This window comes from Perognathus longimembris, chromosome 5 (genome assembly GCF_023159225.1).
Source record: "Perognathus longimembris pacificus isolate PPM17 chromosome 5, ASM2315922v1, whole genome shotgun sequence".
NCBI lineage: Eukaryota > Metazoa > Chordata > Mammalia > Rodentia > Heteromyidae > Perognathus > Perognathus longimembris.
Window position 1 is genome coordinate 390,370 of NC_063165.1, and position 19,441 is coordinate 409,810.

Below are 19,441 nucleotides of genomic sequence, written 5' to 3' on the forward strand. Positions count from 1 at the left end.
GACAGCTCCTCCAGGTCAGCAGCAGCCAGATCTCTACTCCCAGAGTTTGAGCCACTAGCACTTGGCTTCCTGTCCATCTATCATTTATTATAAAACGTTTTCTCATCTTCCCCATCAGGAGACACTAGTCAATTAGCTTTCTCTCTGAAATATCAGTAGATCCTTTCCAGCCTCTGCCTGTAGACTTGATGTCTTTCTTCCTTTCCTTATAGGTTGCGACGGCTCAGAAATGAGACAGCTCACCAGATGAAGGTTCAGCACTTTCACCAGCAGCTGCTCAGGTCTGTCAGCCCTGCCTGTGTGCTGCTTCTGCCTGGGAGCCCACACACTGGCTCACCCTGGGCCGTTTCTTCTTTCCAGCAAGGCAGCCTGGGCGCCTCTGGACCTGCCATCCTTTGTGGCTGAGCACTTCCCTGTGACCCGGGAGCAAGTGTTTTGGAAACTAGTGCTAGTCTTACCTGATGGAGAAGAGCAATCTCCAGGGAGTCCTGGCAGGTAAGGGAGGGTTTCTGTTTCAGAGTGCAAATGCTTCTTCAAGATTCTGGGGCAGGGGTCTGGGAATGTGACTTAGGGCAGAGTGCTAGCCTAGCATGCATGAAGCCCTAGGTTCAATTCCTCAGTACCAGATAAAACAGTAAAAGCCGGAAGTGGCTCTGTGGCTCAAGTGGTAGAGCTCTAACCTTGAGCACAGAGAAGCTTAGGGACAGTGCCCAGGCTCTGAGTTCAAGCCTCAGTACTGGCAAAAGAAAAGAAAAAACAAAAAACAAGTCTGGGGCAGGCTGAGCCATGGATGGGCTCTGGTGAGGGTAGTCCTCTTGTCCTTAAATTCGCAATCTGTTTTGTGCATGCCGTGAAGTTGGCACTGTAGAAGGGTCTTCTTGTTTTTCTTGCAGTGCTAGGGATTGAACACTTGACCTTGGGCATGCTAGGCAAGCATTCTACCACTGAGTCACATCCCCAGCTCTGAAGTGGACACAAGTTCATTTTCATTTTAATTTCATATACTTAGCAGTAATCTTAGTTCAGATAATGTAAGTTGTTATTTTAAGCTAAACTAAGGCATTCTGATTAGAGTGTACTTCTTTTTATGGTCAGAGACCAGAACTTGAACTCGGTACCTGACACTTTTGATCATTTCCTAACACTCTACCAACTGAGCCAACTCCTCTTTTTTTTGGGTGGGGGGGGGCAGTCCTGGAGCTTGAACTCAGGGCCTGAGCTCTGTCCCTGTGTTCTTTTTGCTCAAGGCTAGCACTCTACCTCTTGAGCCATAGCGCCACTTCTGGCCTTTTCTATATATGTGGTGCTGAGGAATCAAACTCAGAGCTTCATGTATGTGAGGCGAGCACTTTACCACTAGGCCATATCCCCAGCCTCTCAACTCCTCTTCTTAGCTTTTGACTCTTAGGTAATTTATAGTTTTTATTCTCTATAGTTCCATTTTACTTTCTAGGATTATGTTGTCTGCAAATAGGGAGAGTTTGACTTCAGCTTCCCCTATGTGAATCCCCTTTATGTTTTTCTCTTGCTTTGTTGTTTTTCAGCCCTGTTTTTTTTCCTGGTTACTTTGTGATAGGATCTTATTGCCCACCTGGGTGTGTACCTGAGCCTGGGTCCTCCTCCTTTTTATTTATTTATTTATTTTTGCCAATCCTGGGGCTTGGACTCAGGGCCTGAGCACTGTCCCTGGCTTCCTTTTGTTCAAGGCTAGCACTCTACCACTTGAACCACAGCACAACTTCTGTCTTTTTCTATATATGTGGTGCTGAGGAATCGAACCCAGGGCTTCATGTATGTGAGGCAAGCACTCTACCACTAGGCCATATTCCCACCCCCTGGCTGATTGATTTTTTTCAACAGCTACTTTTTTATTTGCTAATATATATCACAGGAATTCTTGAGGGTTTGGGCATGAATAATTTTCTTCGGTAAAATGTGTATTTTAGACAGCAGAGGCATTTTTGTTTGCTCAGAATTTTTTCTCTATGTTTCACAATCTTAAATCACATTAGAAGAGCCAGTTTCATAACTAGCCTTTTCTCTCACCAGAAAAACCCGGCATAACTCCTGTTTAAAAATGACACTCTAGCCGGGCATCAGTAGCTCACGTTTGTAATCCTGACTACTCAGGAGGCTGAGATCTGAGGGCCATGGTTCCTGCCAGCTTAGGCAGGAAAGTCTGTGACACTCTCATCTCCAATAAACTATTAAAAAAAGCCAGAAGTGGCACTGTGGCGCAAGCTGTAGGGCACCTGCCTTGAGCAAAAGGAGGTCAGACAGCCCAGGCCCAGAGTTTAAGCCCTAAGACTGGGGAAAAAAAGAAAGAAAGAAAAAGGCACCCTGTTTTTCCATGTCAGTTTCACATAAGATTTGTTGTCTGTAGGCCTACATCTCGGGTATTTTTTTTCTTTTTCTGAAAATCTCCATAGTTTAAAATTTAGAATTTGATTGTTCCTCAAATGTTATTTATCTACAGAATCCTAACAAATTGGCTAAAGGTCAAGTTCATGGGAGATGATGGTGTGGCGAGTGATAGGTGCCGTAGTGCTGGGGAGATGGAGACCCTCGCCATTGCTAACGCACTCAGCAGCAAAGGGGGTCAGACAGTGTCTGTGAATGTGTGCATAAAGGTGAGAGACAGTCACTTCATACTTCATTTACTTATTTCCCTGACTCCATTACTGTCATTCACCCTCGGACATCATTGGGATTCTGTACTACTTTTTCCTACCATTGTTTCCAAAAATGGAAGGACAGGCTCAGAAGCTAGTGTTGTTATCTGTCCTCACATCTCAGTAATATTCGAGACACCTATTTAGAATGAGTCAAGGCTGCCCAGGTGCTGGTTATTCATGTTGTGCTCATAAGTTAGCCACTCAGGAGGCAAGAGTCCAGGCTGGATTTCAGAAGAGTTCAAAGTACTAGTCCATTTTCCATTAATGTAACAAAAACCTGAGATGATCAGTTTAGGAAGTGCAAAAGTTAATTTCCACTCACAGTTGGGAGGTTTCAGTCCATGGCTGGCGCTGTCACTTTTGAGCCTATCTATGCAGCAGCCTATTATGGCTGGCACCATATAGTAGAGAAACACTGCTCGTATTGTGGCTAAATAATAGAACAGAGGATGGGAAAGGGGTCTGGGGTCCTACAGTCCCTTTGAAAAGCATATTTCTAATGGCCTAATGCCTCTGCTAGGCCCTACACTTCTTGTGTTTCACCACTTCCCAATAGTGCCAAGCTGGTGACACTCAGGATCCAAACCGTAGCATGCAGTGAGCTGTGGCTGCCATCAACCTCTTGTGTCAACTCAGCCATCGTGAGGATGCGCAGGTCCAGCTACTCCAGTGCTGGGGTACAAACCCCAGGCTGGTACAGCAGGCATACACGTTCCACTGAACTGTGTCCTCAGCTTCACCCATGATGTTGTACACATAACTCAGAAGCCCTGACTACTCCTCGAGTCGCTTGTAACTCAAATTCAAGGAAGATGAGAAACAGTGTTCACAACCATGTAACAATTGTTACATTTCATGTGCTTTGTGGCTGTTTTCTTAACATGCTAAACTAGCTTCCTGACACATTAGATGCTAACAATAGACATCAATGCTTAATCCTATGCATATATCACTGTATCAGATGCTAGTTAGTGAAAAGCTCTGCAATTGGTCATTTCTATGTAGTTTTTAGTTTACATTTAAATTGAACAGTTTTTTTTATTACAAACTCTTAATTTTTCTTCTTTGTGTTTCTATAGCCTAATTGGGTCCCTGAGAAGTTTTGTTTAATGCAAACCTATTTTTAAGTAGATTTTAGCTTTGGAAATGAAACCAGTGTACGCTTTTTATGTATTGAAAATAGCACTGCATTATTTCCCAGCTGTCATCCAGCTCAGGGTAGATACTGCTTCAGGACTGACCAAAGTTTGATCACTCCAAACACTACGAATTCATCATTGTTTTGGTGCTGCACTTGGACTGTTTCTGCACTGTGATGTTGTACATTTTAACTTAAAAATTTTCAGCAACATGTTACTTCTTTAAGGCATAGTATTGCTATTTAATTAGAATTAGTCCAATTTTCCTGTGAAATGAGGGGCTTGGGAATGCATACTTAGCATGGTTGAAGTCCTGGGTGTAATCTCTAGCACCAGGAAAAAGAGGATAAGTGTAAAATATTGTGAAAATTTAAATACTTTTGATTTTTGGTGGTGGTGGTCCTAGGGCTTGAACTCAAGGTGGAGGTGCTGTCCCTGAGCTCTTTTTGCTCAAGGCCAGGCAGTCTACATCTTGAACCCTACAGCTCCACTTGTGGCTTTCTGGTGGTGAATTGGAGATAAGTGTCTCCTGGACTTTCCTGCCTGGGCTGGCTTTAGAGTAGCTAGGATTACAGACATGAGAGGGAGAGGAGAGGAGAAGGGAAATGGAGAAGAGAAGGAGGGAGGGAGGGAGGAGAGAGAGAGAGAGAGAGAGAGAGAGAGAGAGAGAGAGAGAGAGAGAAAGAGAGAGGAGCCCTGCAAGGGAGTAGAACAGCTTTCAGTGTTGAGCACTGTTGGGGACAGCTGCGCCTTTAAGAGGGCACAGCTGGCTTTAGCCCATCCCTTCTCCTTCCACCTTCAACTGGAAGAGATGCCCCCCCTGCCTCTGGGGGCGAGCACATGTGCAATGGCGGGGACCCCAGAAACCCAGTCCTTGGGGGGCTGTGGTCTCTGCCCATAGAGGAAGTTTAGAGGAAGTTCTGTGACATCACCTGAGGGACAGTCCTTTTAGCCAACCAGTAGCCCCTCTCCTGTGCCCGCCTTTGGGGGTATAAATTGTTGGCTCCTCCTTTGAATAAACCAGAACGCCCCAGAGGCTTTCTCCGGGACTCCCACGCGCCCGTGTCTTTCTTGGGCTGGCGGGCATGGGGTCTCCCATCCACACGCGAACTGAGGCTACTTGGTGTCCCCGTTTCCTCGATTAATCCCTACTGGCCAGGGGACGTGAGAGAGCGAGAAAGGACCACCCACGGAAGAGGCAGAGAAGCCCAGGACCCCCCCCCCCCCAATGGATGGGGGGCGGGTAGAGCGAAGCCCAGCAGAGCACAGTGGTGTCCATGGCTGCTCCTATAGCTAGCTCTGTGATCCTGGCTGGGCATGACTTTTTTCCCCCCATAATAGGATGGTTATAGTTGCAGTACCAGTCTGTTGAGGACTAGGTGGCTAGGTGCTTGGAGCATAGCTCAGTCTACTCTCCCTTGGGATGGCTGTATGGCCTTGGAGCCCAAGCTGTTCTTAGCAGATTCTGCACCCATCCTTTTTTCTTAGCAGAGTCTGCACCCATCCTTCTCTGCCCACTGCAGTTGGTGATCCAGTCTGCATTCTTTCTGTTCCTAGAACTTTTTCAAATTGTAGTTTGGTTATGGTGGGGTTTTTCATTATGTTGTTTTGTTTAAATTTTAACACTTAATTTCCTGAATGGAACAATAATGCATGTAAAAAGCCAGAGAAACAAGAAAAAAGAAAAAGGAGGTGTGAAGAAACTTTTGTTCTCTTGACACACAGTGGTCACAACTTCTTGGTGTGCATTCTTTTCTGTTTTCTGTGACTACAGAGTCATGTTTCACCTACTAGAAATTAGTTTAGTCTTGTTTTTACTTTTAAAATGTTTAGTCAAACTCATACTTGTGTATAGATTTAAAAAAAGTTCAATAGTTACATCTGATGTATAATGAGAAATAGTCTTCCCCTAGACTAGAAATCTCTCTCTCCCCCTCCCCACTTCTCTCTTCCTCCTCTCCCTCTCTCCTTCCCTCCTTCTCCCTTCCTGTGGTGGTATGCACATACATGTGTGCCAGTAGTGAGGCTTGAACTCTGGGCCTTGAGCCCTCACTTGGTTTTTGTTTTTACTCACAGCTGGTGCTCCACCACACTTCTACTTCTAGTTTTTGGATGTTTAATTGGACATAAGAGCCTCAAGGATTCATCTGCCCTGGCAAACTGTGATCCTCAGATCTCAGCCTCCTGAGTAGCTAGGATCATAGGTGTGATCCACTGGTGTCCATCGTCCCAGGAGAATTGTGGTTTGAAGCTATCCTGGCCAGGGAAGTCTGTTATACTTTCAGACAAAAATCTGGACCAGTGCTGGGAATATGGCCTAGTGGCAAGAGTGCTTGCCTCGTAAATATGAGGCCCTGGGTTCAATTCCAAAAAGCTGGACCGGGGTGTGCGTGCGTGCGTGCGTGCGTGCGTGTGTGTGTTGTGTGTGTGTGTAATGGTAGAGGGATAGCTAGCCTTGAGCTAGCCCTGGATGAAGTGCTTTGGCTGCTCTTGCGCTGGGATGCTGGGATAGATGCTCCACTGCTCATTCCTCTTGTGCTGTTGCAGGTGGCCCATGGTACTCTCAGTGATGGCGCCCTGGATGCCGTGGAGGCCCAGAAAGACCTCTTGGGAGCCAGTGGGCTCATGCTGCTGCTTCCCCCCAAAGTGAAGAATGAAGACACAGTAGAAGAGGATGTGTACAGGCTGTCGGCCTTGCTGCAGCTGAAGCAGCTCCTGCAGGCTAAGCCTTTCCAGCCTGCACTCCCGCTGGTAGTTCTTGTTCCCAGCTCTAGACGACATGCTCTTGGGAAAGAAGTGGAAGATGGTGAGTGAAGAAATGGCGTTGCTTACTCATTGGGTGGAACTGAGTCTGAGAAAGGGCCTCAGGACAGTGGTGGGAGCCATGGGACTCGCTCCCCTCTGTGCCTGTTCACAGCAGGTTAGGTCAGGTGAGGAATAGCACTGGGGCACAGGTACTCAGGTAGTGTCATCACTTGTCACCACTCTCTTTCTTTTTAAAGGTTTGATGCTACAGGATTTGATTTCCGCTAAATTGATTTCAGATTATATTGTTGTTGAGATCCCTGATTCTGTCAATGATTTACAAGGCACGTTGAAGGTAAGGAACCATTATTGTTAAAGAGCCATTGAAATACTTTGGTTTTTTTCCCTTTTGATCTACACTAAATTTTGTATATTCAGTGCTTTCAATTTTAATTTTGCATTTTATACAGATAATTTTCTAAAGTTAGAAGCAGACAAATTAAAGAAAAAAATTGCCATATACCATCTATCAGCAACAAATTAAACCATTTGTGTAAATTTTTTAGTTTTGTATTGTATTTATTATTATTAGAGTGTGTGTGTTTGTGTGTTTGTGCACATGCTGGTCTAGGGCTTGAACTCAGGGTGCCGTCCCTGCACATATTGAAGGCTAATGCTTTACCACTTCTAGAGTATTGCTGCTTAATTAAGAGCTAAGAGCCTCATGGACTTTCCAGCCCAGGCTGGCTTTGACCCACCATCCTCAGATCTCAGCCTCCTTAGAAATTAGGATTTGAAATGTGAGCCATCAATGCCTGATTTTGTTTTATTTTTATAAATTTAAAATATGACCATTTATATTTTATCTCTAAATGTCAGGTTTGGTTAGATTACTTTTCTTGGATGATTGTCCTTAGAGTATGTAAAGAAATAATGCTACCTGGGATTTCTGACAATTGTGTTTAGGGAAATTGGTGCCAGGAAAGTAACTGCGAGGACTGGGGATGTGGCTGGCTGGTGGTGGGATTGGCCTGTGTGAAGGTTCTTCCCCAGCACCATGTGAAATCCAGTGAGTACAGGAAAACGAGGGAGTACAGCTGTGAGACTTCCTGGCACTGAGGAAAGCCACAGTACTGGGGCTGGGAAGATGAATCTCTGCTCCTGTGGGTGGTGAGAAGGTGTGTAGCCAGCTTCCTGAGGCGTGGGTCCCCTCCGCAGGGATTCTGTAGCCCACTCCTCAGCTGGCTGAGACTTAGGGGATCCCTGTCTTGGGACCCTGTCAGATCTGTCTACAGAGCTGAACAAAAGCCAGAGTTAACTGCAGAAGGAGCTTTGTGCCCTTTCCTGTTTGGACAGAAAGCCTAGTGCTTTGGTGGCAGCTCATACAGGAAGGCTTAGGAAGAATGGCAACAACCCCTTTTAGAAAGCTTTTGGGAGTTGAATGTGATGCCATATAGGGAATCCTAAACAGAAGGATAATAATCCAAGCTGGCTTGTGCATATGTGCAACACTAATTCAAAAAAATACTGAAAGCAAAAAGGATGTGACTCAGCTGGTAGACTATCTGCTCAACAAGCTTGTTCTGAAACAAGAACAAAAGCAACAATAGAAAAGCATACTTTTGAAAACCAATGTGATGGTGTGCCACCTCTCTCGATGGTCTTTGTTCTCAGGTTACTCACGCAGTAGAGTGGCTGGTCTCTCACTGCCCCCAAGCCCTGGACCTCTGCTGCCAGACTCTCATTCAATATGTCGAGGATGGCCTTGGCCATGAGTTTAGTGGCCGTTTTTTCCATGATAGAAAGGAGCGGCGCCTGGCTGGCCTGGCTTCCCAGGAGCCCGGCGCCATTGTGGAGCTCTTCAACAGCGTCCTGCAGTTCCTGGCCTCTGTGGTATCCTCAGAGCAGCTTTGTAACCTCTCCTGGCCTGTCACTGAGTTTGCTGAGGCAGGAGGCAGTCAGCGGCTTCCTCACCTGCACTGGAACTCCCCGGAGCACCTGGCCTGGCTAAAGCAGGCTGTACTTGGGTTCCAGCTTCCTCAGTTGGACCTTCCGCCCCCAGGAGGTATGTGATATATGTGATGCTGCTGAGCTGGGAGCAGAGGGCTTAGCCCTAGACAAGCCTCTTGTTTTCTGTAGTGACAGCATAGCTGGTCTTAGGTTCCAGTGTAAGGCCCACAGTCCACCTTAGGTGTATATCTGCCTACGCTTGCTTTTGGGTTCATAGGCAGAGGAAACCAGGAGTTTTGTGGTGCAGGGGCTGTGGTCCTTTCCTCCATCACTCTGGGTCTGCTCTGCCTGCTCCACAAGTCCTGGCTACCTGAGCAGATGGGCTGGTGCAGGAAGCATGAGCCTAGGCAGTCTGGCATGTTGCATATTCCTGGCTGTGAGTCTGAGACTTAGTGAATCCAGGGCTGCTGCTTCCTGAGGGAGTATTTTTGGAAGGGAACCAGCCCACTTGCTGCTTGCCTGGCCACACTCGTGCCTCAGTCTCCATGCCCCCTTTGGGCACTCCCTCTGGGCTTCAGGTACCCTGTGAGGCTGTGACATTTGGTCTCTACTAGGTGACTTGTACTGAAAGAACCTTAGGGGGTTGAGCCATTCACCCTCAACCAAGACCCCCCACGCTTTCCAGGCTGTTGGTTTGACTGTGTCTGGGCAGTTGAGCTGGGATGAGCCGTGTTGTGGGCTGGGGTATCGGTGCACACTCCCCTGGACAATGAGCTGCACTTCCCCCAGCAGCTGTGGTTACACCATATACACATCTGAGAGCAGACTTCTCAGCTACACACTTGCCCTCTCCTAAAGAGATACAGAGCATCCAGATTGGTTTTAGCTGGGCACGGTGGTTCATACTTCTAATCCCAGCCCTAGAGAGGCAGAGGAAGGGGGACTGGGAGTTTGAGGCCAGAAAGGCCCTGCCTCAGAAATCCAAGGGAGATGAGACTAATAGGCATTTTTACCAGTGTTTTGGCAAATCCTATAACCTGAGGCCTTTTTCCCTCCACAGCTCCCTGGCTCCCCATGTGCTCCATGGTCATCCAGTATGCCTCCCAGATCCCCAGCTCACAGCAGACGCGGCCAGTGCTCCAGTCCCAGGTGGAAAACCTGCTCCGCAAGACCTACTGCCAGTGGAAGGGCAAGAGCCTCTCCCTGAGGCCGGGGGCAGGGCCCTCAGTCGCCGAGGTTCCCTGGGACGACGTCATTGCCTTGTGCATCAACCACAAGCTGAGGGATTGGATACCCCCTAAGCTCCCTGTCATGTCAGGTAGTTAGTCCTTGGTGCCCTCAGTCCAGCTTTTCAGACTTCCTGATACAGTTTGAACACAGAAAGGCATGGATGAGGTGTTTCTTTTCCTCTGGATTTCCACTCTCCCTTTTCTTAGGCCCTCCCTCTAAGGCCAGTGATTTCCAGATACTTGTAAACAGTGGGAATTGCCAATAAGGTTCCAGGAGAGCCTGGGCTCCCCTCTCTGAAACAGGCCTCCTGTGCTGCCTCTTGAGGAGAGCTCTGAGGCACTGAGAGTCATTTCTGGACCCCCAAACTCTGGATGTAAGCCTGCTTGTACCATAAGTGACCGCGGACACTCAAGCATCCATCTAGCTCAAGAATGGGAGTCACATTATTTATAATGCTTGTTCTTAAAGCAGTGGGAAGTATCAAGTAGTCACCTGTTGCTCTTTTGAGTGTTTTTAAATCTGTTCTTATATTGTTTTCTCAGAGGCACTGAGTGAAGATGGTCAGATATGTGTATATTTTTTTAAAAACGATTTGAAAAAATTTGATGTTCCTTTGTCATGGGAACAAGCCAGAGTGCAGACACAGAAGGAGCTACAGCTGAGTCAGCGACGGTGAGGTCTATGTGCAGTGTTTATTTCTGTTTCTGTCCTAAACCATGTTCTCATCCAAAAGTGAAGAGAGAAAGTTAACATCTGGTAAATTGAGTCCAGTTCCAGGCTAGTTCTGACAAACCATATCATAGAAACCATTCTAGCTGGATTCCAGTGGTTCATACTTGTAATTGTAGCTATTTAAGAAGCCGAGATCTGGGGATCACGGTTCAAAGCCAGCCTGGACAGAAATGTCTTCATGAGACTCTTACCTCTGTTAACCACTTGAAAATCAGAAGTGTAGGGAGCTGGGGATATGGCCTAGTGGCAAGAGAGCTTGCCTCATATACATGAGGCCCTGGGTTCGATTCCCCAGCACCACATATACAGAAAACGGCCAGAAGTGGCGCTGTGGCTCAAGTGGCAGAGTGCTAGCCTTGAGCAAAAGGAAGCCAGGGACAGTGCTCAGGCCCTGAGTCCAAGGCCCAGGACTGGCCAAAAAAAAAAAAGAAAGAAAATCAGAAGTGTAGCTGTGACTCAAAGGGGTAGAGCACTAGCTTTGAGCAAAAGAGCTCAGGGACATCGCCCAGGCCCTGAGTCCAAGCTCAACCACTGATAGGAAAACAACAACAACAACAAAAAAAAAAAACAACCTTGTACAAAGATAATAAGCATATCTCTCTGTCAGATGACAGTAACTGAAGAGGGCAGAAAAAAACCTGGCATCATCTAACTTAGAAACCTGACTTGGGGGGCTGGGAATATGGCCTAGTGGCAAGAGTGCTTGCCTCCTACACATGAAGCTCTCGGTTCGATTCCCCAGCACCACATATATGGAAAACGTCCAGAAGGGGCGCTGTGGCTCAGGTGGCAGAGTGCTAGCCTTGAGCGGGAAGAAGCCAGGGACAGTGCTCAGGCCCTGAGTCCAAGGCCCAGGACTGGCCAAAAAAAAAAAAGAAACCTGACTTGGTAGAATTGGCATTTGCAAAGTGATAGCACATTTAGCGTTGCAACACCTAAATATTTTCTTTCTCCCAAAATGAACAGTATCGTCTGATGGGAATTGTGCTCAAGTGGTAGAGCACCAGTCTAGAAAGTACAAGGCCTTAAATTCAGTCCCTGGTAGTGCCAAAAGAAATCCAAACAATGTCGGGTCCAAGTGGCTCATGTCTGTAATCCTTGCCACTCAGGAGGCTGAGATCTGAGGATCCCAGTTTGAAGCCAGCTTGGGCAGAAAAGTCCATGAGACTATTACTTCCAGTTAACCACCACAAAACCAGAAATGGTGCTCTGGTTCAAAGTGATTGAGTGCTAGCCTTGAGTGAGAAAACTTGGGGACAATGCCTAGGTCCTGAGTTCAAACCCCTCAACGACAAAAAAAGAAAAGAAACCCAAACAAAACAATACCAACAGTAGATATTTATTAATATAACGTATTTCTACAACAGCACTATAAATGATCATTTCAGTTAGCATTAAGGTGCATCTTTTTATTTTGTTGCTGGTGAGGCTTGAACTCTGGACTTTGGCACTGTTCCTGAGCTCTTCAGGTCAGGCTACTGCTCTACTTCTTTGAGCCATGGAGCACATCTAAGGTGCATTTCTTTTTTTTTTTTTGCCAGTCCTGGGGCTCGGACTCAAGGCCTGAGCTCTGTCCCTGGCTTCTCTTTGCTCAAGGCTAGCCTCTACCTCTTGAGCCAAAGCACCACTTCCGGCTTTTTCTGTTTATGTGATGCAGAGGATTCAAACTCAGGGCTTCATGCATGCAAGGCAAGCACTTTACCACTAAGCTATATTCCCAGCCTTAAGGTGTATTTTTTAAACATTCATTCTTGATAAAGTTTATTGTCAAGTTTGGGTTAAAATTAACTTCTTTAACTTCGTAAGGCTATCTGCCAAAAATTACCGAAAAATAAAACTATACTTATTGGTAAGAGATACTGAAGTCAGAATCAGCTTGTGTGCCCATGTTGTCACCGCTTTTGCCTGTCATCCTGCAAGTCTTGTCCAGAGTCAAACCCATGGGGTAGATTAGCATAAATGCTCAAAGGAGAATTGTCATTTTCAGCTAGTATGGCGACTAGTTTATAGCATTTAATAGCCACACCCTTAGGACTATCTAGACTTCAGCACAGTAAACAGTGAATTTACAACCTGTAAATATTTTTCACAGGCCGGGCGTTGGTGGCTTACACTTGTAATCCTAGCTACTCAGGAGGCTGAGATCTGAGTATCCCAGTTCAAAGCCAGCCTGGGCAGGAAAGTCTAGGAGACTCTTATCTTCAATTAACCACCAGAAAACAGGAAATGGCACTGTGGCTCAAAGTGGTAGAGCACTAGCCTTGAGCTCCATGACCAAAAATAAAAAAATAAAAAATCACAGTGTACACAGAGGCTGAGATCTGAGGATCCCAGTTTGAAGCCAGCCTTGAGACTTATTTCTGTTTAACCACCCAAAAAAAAGTGGAGGTGGAAGCATGGGCATGAACTAATTAGAGAATTCTAATTCCCTGTTAAGAGAGTGTTCAGGACCCTGAATAGAAAAATGAAACTGAATGAGTTCAGAGCATGCTAGTTTTGTCAGTGCGAAGACATAATACAGTAAATATGTCAGATCTCAAACCATAAAAAGTCAAGGCTTTTTTTTTTTTTTTTAATAGTATTCAGGCTTGAACTCAGGGTCTTGTGCTCTTGCTCCCCTGCTCCCCATTTTTTTTTTTTTTTTTTTTTTTTTTTTTTTTTTTTTTTTTTTTTTTGCTCAAGGTGAACTACTTGAGCCACAACTTCACTTCCTTAAGACATTCCTAATGAAAAAAAAAAACCAAAACTAGTAGGATTTTCTCCTTGGTACTGATAGGTTGATTCTGAAATTCATCAAGGTAAGAAACTGCAGTAATTTCAAGAAAATGAAGATCTATTTAACTTGATATCAAAGCATACTGCAAAGTGGTTCAAATTATGTGGTAATGTTAGAGCAAACATAGAACAGAATGTGAAGTACAAAAATAGAACTGTATGTGACAATAGTGCCATGTAAAAATAAGACAGATAATGACATCTGTTTAGAGGAAAAAAAATATATCACATTCTCTCTCCTACCATCTGCAAACATTACTTCCAGATGGATTTAAGAGCTAAATGTAAAGAATTTTAAGAATGTTACCATAGAGGTTGGGGATATGGCCTAGTGGCAAAGAGTGCTTGCCTCCTATACATGAAGCCCTGGGTTCAATTCCCCAGCACCACATATACAGAAAACGGCCAGAAGTGGCACTGTGGCTCAAGTGGCAGAGTACTAGCCTTGAGCAAAGAGAAGCCAGGGACAGTGCTCAGGCCCTGAGCCTGGACTGGCAAAAAAAAAAAAAAAAAAAGAAAAAGAATGTTACCACAATGAGGGTTATATTCCTTTATTTGAATAAAGCCCACATGCAGGTCCAAGACCTGTACATGAGCCATTCCAAGAAACTATGCAGGTATGAGGTTCCTAGAGTGACCACATGGTGCAGCTGTGTCCAAGTGCTTCATTAGGCTGTAGAGATTCTCTCTCCTGATCTGATCATTAGCACTTCAATGCATGTTCTTACAGTTTAGGGATAAAGTCTTATCATCCTTCTGCAAGCAATTTTCCTACTCCATTGCTTCAAGTGCACCAGAAAGGGAAGAGAAGCACAGAGCGTGGCCCAAAGGGGAGTCCCAGTGCAGAGGACCTGATGCGCGGAGCCTCTGCGGAGGAGCTCCTGATACAGTGTCTGTCCAGCAGCCTGCTGCTAGAGAAGGAGGAGAACAAGAGGTAAAGCCCTTCCTCCCTGTGCATGCATCTACTCTGCTTCTTTGCAGGATGGAGACCAGCTGCTGAGTAGACAGCAAAAGTGGAGAAGGGCAGTGTGCTTGCAAGGAAGAGTGTAGTGGTGAGACTTGGTTTTTTCTTTTTTAAAGGGCAAAGTAAGTACTAGGCACTTAGAGTAAGAAATGCCTCGTTTTCATTTATTTTTAAAATTGACTGCTGGTTATTACTGAGCGTCTGTGTTTTGTAATGAAAAATATGTGAAACTAAGCCTACTTAACAAGATGGTGAGTGCTGGACTCTGGTTGACTGCTGGATTTCTGCCCTTGGTGGGCCTGAGGCTTTAGTGGACTGTTCCATACTGGACAGGCAGGGGCTGGAGCTGACTCTCCTTTCTGCCTCACTCCCTTTGATGTGTCCTCAACCAGACCCTCCTTTAGAAGTCTTCTCTGTTGGTAGCAATTCCATTCCTTTAGCCACCTAGGCCAAATGTTTGGGACTCATGCACCCCAACCCCCAAGTCCCAATAGACTTGGGATTGAACTGTTTATGAAGCTGATCCAGGCTTCTTTTGTCTTGCTTGTGGGGTAGCTGTAGTCCAGTCTTAGCTGAGAAGAGGGTGCTTTGCTATTAAAACAGAAGTCACATTACTCCTTTGCTCACAGCTTTTTGGAGGCTTTCTTCTTCACCCAAAATGAAAAGCAAATGCTGAGGTGGCCCAGCCACTGTGTGATTTGTCCTGGATCTTTTTTCTGACCTGTGGGTTTGCTGTTTTTGTTGCCTGAGACTTATGACCCCCAAGGGCTGACTCCATGGACATTCTGCTCAAACATCTATGCTAAGCTCTCCTTGCTAGCCCTCACTCTCTGTTTCTCTCCCTTTGTTGTCTTTCTTACCTTCAGACTATTTACATTCTTACACATTCTTTGTCTTACCTCACTAAAGTGTTAAGTGGCTTTGGGTGGGCCTTGTCTGTTTAGTTTCAGTGCTATATTCCTATCCTTAGAATGGGCCTCATTTGGTGGCTCTTGATAAATATATGTTGTAAGAGTTAATAAATTAATCATTTCCAAAGGTGGGTTTACTTATGTCTGTATAATTTAAGTATTAGCTGCTTATTTATTTATTGGCAGTGCTGGGGTTTTGAACTTTGCTTTGAGCTGGCTAGGTGGGTACTTTTATTACTTGAGCCACATTCCCAGCCCTCTTTTGCTTTAGTTATTTTTTAGTTTTTGTTTTTGCCTATGGTTGACTTCAGACTGCAGTCCTCCTACCTATACTTTCATGTCCCTTGGATTGCAAGCACAGCTGCCAGGCCCAACTTCCTTAGTTAAAATAGGGCAGTACTAACCTTTTGTCTAGGTGGGCATTACACTACCTCCAAGTGGCTGGGAATATAGGCCTGTGCTCCTAAACCCAATTAAGGGGTGGTTTTGTTTTTCTACAGTTTCTAGGGCTTGAACTCAGCCTGAGTGCTGTCCCTGAGCTTTTTTGCTCAAAGCTGGCACTTTGCCATTTGAACTACAGATCCACTTCTGGCTTTTTGGTGTTTAATTGGTGAAAAAAGTATCAAGAACTTTTCTACCCTGGCCTGGCTTTGAACCATGGTCCTCAGATCTCAGCCTCCTGAGTAGCTAGGATTATAGGTATCAGCCACTGGCACCTGGACCCTTTAGTGGCTTTTGATGAGGGATGAGTTCTCTTCCTCTAAGTGTGTGTATGTGTGCGTGCGCACAAGTGCGTTTTCTTTTGAGATGGGGTCTCTGTGTTACCCAGACTGGCCTCAAGTCATTCCCCCAATAGCCTCCCTGGTAACTACAAATGTGCCATCATGCCTGACTTAATTTTTAAATTATAAACTAGAAGGAGTAATTCGCACATTGGTATAACCCATGAGATATTTCATGAGCTTCAGATTCAGCTGTAGCTCGTGCCAATGATCATACTTAGGAGACGGAGACCTTGAAGACTGAGATTTGAAATCAGTCTGAGCAGAAAAGTACTCAAGACTATCTGTAGTTAACCAGCAAAAATGACTGACTATAGCATGGCTCTGAGCAAGCAAGCTCAATGACTATGGGGCCCTGAGATCAAACCCCAGTACCAATACAAAACAAAACTAAGTCCAAAGCCAGATGAGAGAATTATATAAGAAATGTTGACAAACACATAGAAGCCATGATTTTGGGATTAATGCTACATTTCTCATTAAATATAAGTTAGATTTTTAAATAATACTAATTTTTTTAAAAAGTGCATTTCTGTTTCTCTTTGATGCCATAACCTGGTTGTATCCTTAGTAAAAATATATCGGTACACATAGCAGAAGAGGGAATGGTCGTTCGTGTTGCTTCTCAGTGCTTAGGTGTTTCTGGATTCTTTATCACATGTTTCAGGTTTGAAGATCAACTTCAGCAGTGGTTGTCTCAGGACTCAGGAACATTTACAGATTCCACTTCCCTTCCCCTCTACCTTCCTCAGACGCTAGTATCTCTTCCTGGTAATATTGAGTCCATGGCGAAAGCATCTACAGTAACTGGTCCACAGGTGAGAACAAAGTAAATCTGTCATTAGCAAATGTAAAACTAACAAAGTTTTTTTTTTTTTATTAAGTCAGTCTTGTAGGTACCCCACCAATTCTGAATTTCCACTTGTAAACTAAATGCAGAATGGAACTGAAATGTAAGAGCTGAATAAAACCTCTAACTTTATACCAATGTATAGAAAGTGCGTTGAGAGTATAAGATGGTAGCAGCAGATTTTGTTTGTGGTGCATATACTTTCTGAATGTTTGCACCACCCAGACTTGCTTCTAGGAATATTAATGAATGTCAGGAGTAGACTAAGTTAAACTCACAGGAGTCAGTAGCCTCGTTCCAGGTTATCCATTTTATCAAGGTCAGAGGTTTTTTTTTGTTTTTTTTTCATGGTCTTGAGGATCAACTCAGGCATGCTTAGCAAGTACTGTACAACTGGGGAATACTCTTAGCCCTTTGTTTTTGGAGATAGTCTTTTTTTTTTTTTTTCCAGTCCTGGACCTTGGACTCAGGGCCTGAGCACTGTCCCTGGCTTCTTTTTGCTCAAGGCTTGCACTCTGCCACTTGAGCCACAGTGCCACTTCTGGCTGTTTTCTATATATGTGGTTGGTGCTGGGGAATCGAACCCAAGGCTTCATGTATATGAGGCAAGCACTCTTGCCACTAGGCCATATTCCCAGCCTGAGATAGAGTCTTAACTATGTAGCCTAGGCTGCCTCAGTTTCCCAGTGCTGGGGTTACTGATGTTGCTTTTCAAAGCCAGATCTAACTGGTTCCAAAGCCCTCACTGTCCTTTCCTCTGTGTCTCAAGAGTCAGAGGCACTTTAATCACAGATATGTGCTGCCACAGAAAGGAAAAGCATGTTTCTGTGGCAACTTTGAGAAGCCCTTCAATAGAAGAGGAAAGCAAACTAAGATAACATATTGTTTATCAGGTTGACAAATACTGAAAAAAGTGTTTATTTTTATTGGTTTACTAATCCTACCCTAAAGAAATTGTCAAGTGTTAAAACTTTAATTTACAAAAAAATGTTCATTGTAGCATTGCATTAAAGTGCAAACAGGGCTGGGAATGTGGCTTAGTGGCAGAGTGCTTGCCTAGCATGCATGAATCCCTGGGTTTGATTCTTTAGCACCACATCAACAGAAAAAGCCAGAAGTGGTGCTGTGGCTCAAGAAATAAGAGTGCTAGCCTTGAGCAAAAAGAAGCCAGGGACAGTGCTCAACCCCTGAGTCCCCAAGCCCTAGGACTGGCAAATAATAATAACAAAGCAAACTAAAGGTCCAAAGATGAGAGCCTGGTAAAGCAATGACAGTGGATGTTGACAGGATATTGAGCTACACAAGTATCAGAAGAGGCAGATGACTGATAGATGCCAAGACAGTGGGCCCAACAGTCCCAGATGTTAATATGAACCAGTTCTATTCCTTCAGTGAAAATAGGCTTTAGTTTATTTGCATCCTCAAACTACTTTTGGTGATTTTTTTTTTTTGAGGGGGGTCATTTGTGGGGCTTGAACTCTATCTGGGCTTGGGTGCATGTCCCTGAGCTCTTCAGCTCAAGGCTCTACCACTTGAGCCACAGTGTCACTTCCAGTTTTCTGGTGGATAATTGGAGATAAGAGTCTCATGGGCTCCCCTGCCTGGTTTGGCTTTGAACCACAATCCTCAGATCTCAGCCTCCTGAGTAGCTAGGAGTACAGGTGTGAGCCATGGCACCTGGCCAAGAGAATATTTCTTTTTGAACAATTCACCTGCTGGTTTCTTTTTTATTCAAATAGACTGCAAAGACGAGGGAGCAGCTGCAGCTCTCAGAGACAGTGGGCACCTCTCTGACTGAACGGCTGAAGCACCTGGAAAGGCTGATCCAGAGCTCCAGGGAAGAGGAAGTTGCCTCTGAGCTCCATCTTTCTGCACTGTTGGACATGGTAGACATCTGAGCAGCCTGACCAAAGAGCTGGTCTTCTTGCCAGAATAGTTTCTAAACTATGTTTCTAAAATTATGTTATTTCCAGATGCTTGATGTGCTTCTGGAAATGTGATTACTAATCATGCAAATAAACCATCTGAATCTCTAATGAAATCCTGCCCAGACTTCCTCATGTATGACATCACCAACATTCTCATCTGCTTCATTATCTCCTCTTAGACTGTCACCCACTAGCATATGCTCTGAGGGACTTTGTAGCTTACATTTTTATCAGGTAATTAATTCTCTTAGAAAAGTTGTGTCTACTGTTCCAGACATCAGAAATGCTGGGATAAATAAGGCATATAGAGTCCCTGGTTGCCAGGCCTACCCAACTCAATTCCTGACACTAAGAGGTGTGTGTGTGTGTGTGTGTGTGCATGCGTGCCTGGTGTGGACATGGACACATGTTTCTGGGTAAGCAAAAAGGGACATTGTACCTGAGAAGACATGATAGAAGCCTGGAGATACTAGCTTGGTGAAGCCAAGTGAGAGGAATAGACCAAAAGGGTCAGACCATCCTCTATGTACTGTGGAACCAGTTGTTAGAGACTATCAGGCTAAGAAATAACTTAGTTACATTTTCTCTTAAAAATGGCAGATGGCTGGGCACCAGTGGCTCACATCAGTAATCCTAGCTACTCAGGAGGCTGAGATCATGGTTTGAAGCCAGGTCAAGCAGGAAAGTCCTTGCAACTCATCTCCAATTAACCACCAGAGAACAAGAGGTAGAGCTGTGGCTCAAAGTAGTAGAGCGCTAT

At 45.0% G+C, this 19,441-nt stretch overlaps 1 protein-coding gene across 1 annotated transcript in view; it reads left to right on the forward strand.

Moving 5' to 3' along the window:
• The window catches only part of LOC125351373 (minichromosome maintenance complex component 3 associated protein), a 44,272-nt gene extending 25,478 nt beyond the window's left edge, over positions 1-18,794 (forward strand). Inside the window, exons 19-29 of the mRNA XM_048346061.1 lie at positions 213-281; positions 361-495; positions 2,477-2,630; positions 6,362-6,620; positions 6,817-6,914; positions 8,234-8,624; positions 9,570-9,827; positions 10,282-10,411; positions 13,977-14,180; positions 16,571-16,721; positions 18,493-18,794. Coding sequence (XP_048202018.1) covers positions 213-281; positions 361-495; positions 2,477-2,630; positions 6,362-6,620; positions 6,817-6,914; positions 8,234-8,624; positions 9,570-9,827; positions 10,282-10,411; positions 13,977-14,180; positions 16,571-16,721; positions 18,493-18,651 — 2,008 coding nt within the window. The 3' untranslated portion in view covers positions 18,652-18,794. The remainder of the gene's footprint in view (positions 1-212; positions 282-360; positions 496-2,476; positions 2,631-6,361; positions 6,621-6,816; positions 6,915-8,233; positions 8,625-9,569; positions 9,828-10,281; positions 10,412-13,976; positions 14,181-16,570; positions 16,722-18,492) is intronic.
• Positions 18,795-19,441: the final 647 nt, after the last annotated feature.